Source organism: Alosa alosa, chromosome 2 (assembly GCF_017589495.1).
Source record: "Alosa alosa isolate M-15738 ecotype Scorff River chromosome 2, AALO_Geno_1.1, whole genome shotgun sequence".
Taxonomy (NCBI): Eukaryota; Metazoa; Chordata; class Actinopteri; order Clupeiformes; family Clupeidae; genus Alosa; species Alosa alosa.
The window spans coordinates 31,922,498-31,929,899 of record NC_063190.1 but is presented as its reverse complement, the minus strand read 5'-3'; the positions used below and the strand labels follow the sequence as shown (position 1 = coordinate 31,929,899).

General features: G+C 42.6%; 1 protein-coding gene across 3 annotated transcripts; it reads right to left on the bottom strand.

Moving 5' to 3' along the window:
• Positions 1-1,885: 1,885 nt before the first annotated feature.
• LOC125291085 (odorant receptor 131-2-like) lies at positions 1,886-6,754 on the bottom strand. Of its 3 annotated transcripts, none has more exons than XM_048237616.1 (2): positions 6,515-6,754; positions 1,886-3,550 (listed from the first exon to the last, which is right to left on the bottom strand). In XM_048237616.1, exon 2 carries the CDS (start codon positions 3,545-3,547, stop codon positions 2,633-2,635), a length of 915 nt encoding a protein of 304 aa, XP_048093573.1. In that variant the 5' UTR covers positions 3,548-3,550; positions 6,515-6,754; the 3' UTR covers positions 1,886-2,632. The 3 variants fall into 3 exon arrangements, with proteins under 3 accessions (XP_048093573.1, XP_048093574.1, XP_048093572.1); XM_048237617.1 differs by having other exon boundaries at positions 1,886-3,547; XM_048237615.1 differs by lacking the exon at positions 6,515-6,754 and having other exon boundaries at positions 1,886-3,598.
• Between the last annotated feature and the right edge of the window lie 648 nt (positions 6,755-7,402).

Sequence of the window (7,402 nt, the reverse complement as noted above, 5' to 3'; positions counted from 1 at the left end):
TGACATCATGTATTCTAATTTTGATATGGTTCTGATGAACCACCTAGGGAAAGTTTGTCAAAATGTATCATGTGCCAATAAAACAAAATAGACAGTTGTTACTTGTGTATGTATATGTCTGTGTGTGTATGCGCAAGTGAGCGTGTGTTTCTGTGCGTGTGAAATCATACCCTGCTATTTGCCTGTGTGTGTGTGTGTATGTGTCTGGTGCCCCTTCCTGGAGGAGTGAGGTCGTGGCTGGGACTGCTGAGGGCCTGTGCAGGTTTCATCTTCTGAGGGCATGTGCTCCTTACAAACCTTTGAGAGATCCCTCCACCACCCTACAGGCACTCCATGTCCTAACTGCACATGATGCAGGCGAGTGTTAGCAACAAAATCGTCTTGAATACATTGTTTTCAATTGAAAAAAAGTGGACGTGACTCATGTCAATGCAGCGCAATGTTCTGAGCAGAACTTTTGTGGAACGCGCCATTTGTTTCTTTTTCTGTCACTCATGCTGTCCTGCTATTTTGAAGGAGAAGTATGATGCAATAGAACTGCATGTATGATGGATTGAGTGTGGACAGAGAGCACTCAATGCTACGCCATAGTCGGATGCTTGTATGCAGTTAGAATAAGATGACAGACTTTAGGGCCCCAGCGGCCACCAGCAGCTTTCTCCACAGCTGTTCAATAGACCTCTGAAGTTTGCCTACAAAAAAAGCTACCATTTTTGTCCATACAAGGAGATCCGGTGTCTTGAGATTTTTCCAAACGTTTTCCTCTACACACTTTTGTCCTTCGAGCGGATACTGTGATCTCCGGTAGGTCAATACGACACACTTTGATTTTTGCTACCTCAGAGCTAACTTGCAATGCAACTTACCATAGGTAGTTAGCTTTAATTAACACCTGGATCTCCTTATATGAGCAAAGATGGCAGCTTTGGGTGCTTTTTAGATGAAATTCAAAGGTCTATGGGACATGCCGCTGCGAGGTGACCAAAGACCTTTGACAGACACTTGGTGCTAGGGGACACTGGATTGATAATCACTTTCCAAAATGACTTGGTAACCAGCCAATTTAAAGTAAAAACATAGTACCATTTGTTATGGTTATGGTTGTGGTTACACTTGTTGCACTGACCCTACACTGTGGAAAGCTCTAAAGCTCCTGGCACCAATATCACTGATGCTAAATGGCTGACGCCAAGCCTCTGAAACCTGATCCTGGACTTAAGGAACATTAGAACACCAGTGACATTTCCCAAGTTTTCTGCATAGTTTTCTGCAAGTTTTCTGCACACTAATTATTAAGTGTGTGTGTATTTTGGAAGAAGCAGGTGTTTAGGGATGCTGCTGTAGGCCTTGTTATTATTATGGGATATAACTTACATCCTCCCAAAGCAGCTTGTCTGCATTTGACCTCACTCAGACTGTACTCAACAGATGGAATTAAATTAAGTAAAGCTGCCCATGTATCACCAAACTACAATAAAGTCATAATTCAGCCACATCATAACACAAAGTTTGCAATTTGACATCAAACCATGGAATACATTTTTTTTCATTTGATTTTTTTTTTTTTTTGTATAACTTACATTATTGTGTGACGAAGGAAGAATTGTGATTTATTTCTCCTTTATGCTTAATTTACCTATTTAAATGTTAAAATAAAATAAAGTTGTATGTTGTAAGTTGTAATAAATCAAGATTTCCTCACAGGCCCGGTACAGAGTGGCTGTGGCATGTCCACAGCTGACAGCAGACTTGCCTGTTCTGCTCCTGGGGCTTTGGGAAGTCTGGAATGACCCCATCTGCTTAAAGCCAGAACACATTTAGGCCATCAAGGGTTTTAGAATTATACTTTATTTTCAAACAAGATACCAAATAGCTCTGATAGTGTAACATCAAGCAGAGTGAAACAGTTTGAGTGTATAGATGTGTAATGCTGTGTTCTGTGTACACTGTGAAGCGCTTTGAGTGTTGAGAAAAGCGCTATATAAATGTAACGTGTTGTTGTTGTTGTTGGAATGCTGTGTTCTGTGTACACTGTGTAATGATGTGCTTCAGTGCACTTCTTATTGTTTGGGTATGTTAAACTACACCACACTCAGAGAAGAGGGAGGTTGTCATGTGGGTAACTACTTGAGTAAGAGTGTTAAGTTCATGTGCAGAGGAACAAAGAAAGCCCTGTAGGCCATCATGCAGAGAGACACTTCTAATCTAAACGATAAATCACACGTCTAAATGATAGGATTGTTGAACTAAAGAATAACTTCAGCGGTAAACTAATCTTCAAATGTTCCTCTGAGAGACACATCAGTGGCCGTCAAGCTATATAACTTTTCCCCTCTTTGCTGCAGTGGTGTGGCTGAAGGATGTGAGTTACCTTTTTTTTACTTCTTTTACTTTTATGTGTGTTTGTTTACATGCACAGGACGGTGCTGTTGTGACAGTCAAATTTCCTTCGGGATTAATAAAGTATATTGCTTATCTTATCAGCCAACATTTTGATATTTACTAGAATTGTATTTTTAATATGCGAGTACTCCAATGTTCCCTATATACTCAAATAGCCAGAATTCAAAACAGAGGCAGCAATATGACACGCATGATTTCCATAACAGTTGCTCAGTAACATTATCTCATCTCAGTGTGCAGTTACAGAGGGCTTGACCTTTTGGGTTCCACACCTGACGTAGTAGAGGAATAAGGGCCGAACGGCATCGTCTCTCAGGCCGTAGATCAGGGGGCTCAGGCAACGAGGCAGAATGAGAACAAAGAGATAATTCAGGTAGCGCAGGTCCATGAACAGACGACTGCTGCTGGTCATAGCCAGGGCTCTCTCTATAGTTCCATACAGAAATGAGTTCAGGCACAGGCCCAGCTGGATGAGGTGCAGCAGGAGCGTCCAGTGCGCTTTCTTAGCCGACTCTTTATCACTGGAGGCAGAACGAGCCACAAGCATCACACTGATGTAGGTGAAGACGATGATCACCGTCACAATCACAAAATAGAAGCCGTTGAAGCCCTGAAACACGTCCGCCTGCCACGGGGCCATGAAGATGCGCTCGCGCGTGCAGAACATGCGCTCGCTGAAGAAACGGCCGTCTCTGGCCACCGCGTACAGGATGTCGATCACCACGTTCACGCCCCCGAGGAACCATATGAGCAGGATGGCGACGGCGGTGGTGGCGGGCGTGGCGACGGTCGCGTGGCGCAGCGGGAAGCAGATGGCCACGTAGCGCTCGAGCGACATGAGCGCCAGGTTGAGCGGCGCGTTGAAGAAGGTCGAGCTGGACACGAAGAGCGCCACCGAGCAGGCGGCCTTGTGCACCTGCACGTAGGACATGGACAGGATGTAGAGCAGCGAGGTGGACACCAGCTGGACGGAGTCGTTGCAGAGCATGTGGGAGAAGAGGACGTAGCGCGGCGTCTCGCGGAACACCGGCTTGCGGCTCAGCGTGAACAGCAGCAGGCAGTTGACCCAGACGAAGAGCGTCGACATGACGATGGACACCACCAGCTTGGTCAGTGGGCCCTCGTTCAGCTGCACCTGGAACATCTGCTGGTGAACAAAGAGAGCCTGCTGGGAGGACAAGTTTGCGTCCGCCATCACCACACAATATGGATATCACCACACAATATGGATATCCCTGGTGATATCACCACACAATATGGATATACTGTAAAAACTAATACAACAGACAAGGTCAGGACAAAAACCAAGACATATATCAGGATAAATACCAAGACAAATATCAAGACAAATACCTAGACAAATATCAGGACAAATAAGACGGCAAATATCAAGACAAATATAAATACAAAAATGGTTCCAAATGTATAAAACTATTTTAAAAGAAATATTGCACAGAAACTAGGTTACACATCAAATTATCAAACTACAAATGTGATATAAACAAACATAACATATTAAATGTACTGAAACCTGTGAAGCTGTATTACTTCCTCAAAGTACAACATTAGGAGGACCACAGTTATTCAGTAAGCATAAGCATGTAATATAAATATCAACAAGCTAACGTTCACAATTAGACACAATGCATTAAAATGTGACGCTGGTATTCAAAGATGCTCCACTATAAAGACAGAGACTGAGGTTATTTAGAGCATACAGAGTACAACTATATCAGTTCTATTACTTCAACACACACAACTGACAAAATGACAGTTGTTTAAATTAAACAAAAACAAACTGAGACAGAAGTAGAGTGTGTTGACACCAATCTGTGTCTCGGTATGATTTCCAGTTCAGAGTTCAGCGACGTGTGTTACAGCTATGTGCCAATGAGAATCCTAAGTGTCTGTTCAGAGATCAGTCATTACTCCCATCTGGAAGAAGACACTGACCTGCCAGGTCATCTGTGAGATTGAGACCCCACTGCCTGGGTTTTATGGGATGGATGTCACCATAGCAATCCTTTGAGGGTGGGTAGGGTGTGTCTTGTGATGGTATCTCTGCACTCAGTCTTTCCCTTACCTTTTTATTTTCCTGTATCTCTCTATCTCTCCTTTCCTGCATCTCTCTCTCTCTCTCTCTCTCTCTCTCTTTTCCTGCTTATGTCTGCCTGGTCTGTTTCTCGTTCTGCTTCACATATTGTGCAACTGTTCCACAGTACACACATGATCAGCATTAAGCATGTGTGGTCGGTATATTGGAGTCTAAGTTTACTTAAAGGAACCATATGTAAGACATGTATTTCAATTAATCATAAAATGGCCCTGATATGTCACTAGACATTAAGAAATCATGTTCATTTCAAATACTAATATTACTGACAACAGTTAGTCCGGCCAGGATATTGCCATTTAAAAAGTGAAGTTGCAGCCCTCAACTGATGTTGATGTTGTGTTTTGTCATGTCATGTTGTGTTTTGGCGCCACCCACCACCTATCTACTAATCACAAAGTAAGTAGTTTTTCGCCATCCGGGTTGGCAACCTCGAGTCAGGGGGGAGGGGGAGGGGATACACCGCTCTACAGTAATTTGAAAGTGATTGCAGTACCAGTTTTGGCCACAATCTTACATATGGTTCCTTTAAATCTGTTGATATGTTTGTCCTTCCAGAGTTCACTGTTTAACCAGAGGGTCATGTGGCCACAACTCTCCTCATCTTTTCCTCTCCCTCTTTCCATTTCTCCTTCTCCCAATTGGGCCTGTCTTACTTACTTTATGCCCGTCTCACTCTTACCTCAGGCCTGTCTCACTCTTACTTATCTCAGGCCTGTCTCACTCTTACCTCAGGCCTGTCTCACTCTTACTTTCTTTATGTCTGTCTCACTCTTACTTATCTCAGGCCTGTCTCACTCTTACTTTAGGCCTGTCTCACTCTTACTTTATGCCCGTCTCACTCTTACCTCAGGCCTGTCTCACTCTTACTTACTTTATGTCTGTCTCACTCTTACTTATCTCAGGCCTGTCTCACTCTTACTTTAGGCCTGTCTCACTCTTACTTATCTTATGCCTGTCTCACTCTTACCTCAGGCCTGTCTCCACCTCTCTCAGGCTTACTTTATGTCTGTCTCACTCTTACTTATCTCAGGCCTGTCTCACTCTTACTTACTTTATGTCTGTCTCACTCTTACTTACCTCAGGCCTGTCTCACTCTTACTTTAGGCCTGTCTCACTCTTACTTACTTTATGTCTGTCTCACTCTTACTTACCTCAGGCCTGTCTCACTCTTACTTTAGGCCTGTCTCACTCTTACTTACTGTATAGCCTTATGTTACTTATTATAGCCCTATGCCACAGGTTTTAGGTTACAGAGGGCTCCCATCCGATGCCTTTTTAACATATTTTGATTAATGAAAATAGTTTACTTTCTCAAAGTCTGTTAATGTTCATACTGAAGTGACCTGAAAAAGATTTTGTTAGATAGATAGATAGGTACTTTATTGATCCCCATGGGGAAATTCAAGTTTTGTTTGGCCTCACAATGTAAACATTAAAAAATAAAGGCGTGGACCAGCTGTAGAGATATGCTGTCATAAAGATATCTGCCCACCAGAGGGCTGTATTGAGTGAGGATTCAATCGTCTCTGCTCCTGCCCAGATTTTCGTACAAACTCATCTCATCAGCATTGTTTTATTCAATCGTCTCTGCTCCTGCCCAGATTTTCGTACAAACTCATCTCATCAGCATTGTTTTGCCCACGCTTTGTTAGTTCACATTACATATATTTGTGTTTTGGCATTACTTCATTGATTGTATTTCTACATATACACCACAATGTCTTCCTAGTCTGACTATTATGTTGTTGTTGTTTTTTTCAGATTTGTGATTGTTATTTGTGACACAGGAAATGTTAAATGTTTCCAAAGTTTAAATAAAAGGTACATCTGGCATGCCTATCTGGCTGTTTTCTGACATTGACTTCTCTGTTGCTAGCCATTTCATATCGGGGATTTTCCTGAATGCTAGGCCTACTATATGTACAATTCTGACTGCATGTCTGACATTGACCTACAGTAACCTTTCTTTTCAACATATTAATATAACCTACTTACTGACAATCCGAGAGCTGGGCGTCCATCTTGCAGGATTCCCTTAATGACAATCCGAGAGCTGGGCGTCCATCTTTCCTGAGTTCCTGGGCCAAGGAGCTGACCCACAAAGGCCAAGGGCAAAAAGGCACTAGTCAGTGCCTCAGAAATCTCAATCTGGAAAAGGTTCCCAAAGACTGATGATTGGATGAAATAAAAGTACAGAAAATAGTATAAGAATATGGGTGTAAGTAGCCCCAACTGTGTGTGTTTCTCTTTTCCTTTCATAAGTCAACTGTATCTGCTTTATGATTTTTTTGTCTCAGTTGAAAATAGCACTGATATGCATCTCTATTGGTGAATCAAATAGAAAACCACAGAGCATATAACCACTTCAACCCTGAAATCAAATACTGTGTCAAGAAATTACCTCAGACTCCTGACTTGGACCTGGGTAATGGAAACATGTATGGGATAGGATACTGTCGCTTGTTCCACATATTTTTTATCCATTTTATGTAAGTTATGTAAGTCTTTTCCCCTTTTTGTGGCAGATTTTAGTTTCAGTGGAAATACCCCAGACTGTGCTTCTATTCTGTTTTGGGCTATCAAATAGACAACCATTCAGACCCTAACATTGAATACTGAGGTAGGCCTACACATTGAGGACTCTTCTCTAACCATAAAAATAATAAGATCCCGATCAGGGCACTCTAACAGTGTAATCGGCTGTGTTTGCGAGGTGATGGATTAGATGATGTCACCATTTGGCCACTGGTGCATTCTAGGAAATTGGCCATTGGTGCATTCTGGTATCAGAGGTATCATTATCAACTCTGGAGTCATTAGTGCTATGACACCCCCCCGCACCACCACCACCACCACCACACACACACACACACCACCATCTCC

Bases quoted from the DNA above. Each gene is read 5' to 3' on its own strand.
- LOC125291085 (XM_048237615.1), bottom strand. From the start codon at position 3,598: ATGGCGGACGCAAACTTGTCCTCCCAGCAGGCTCTCTTTGTTCACCAG.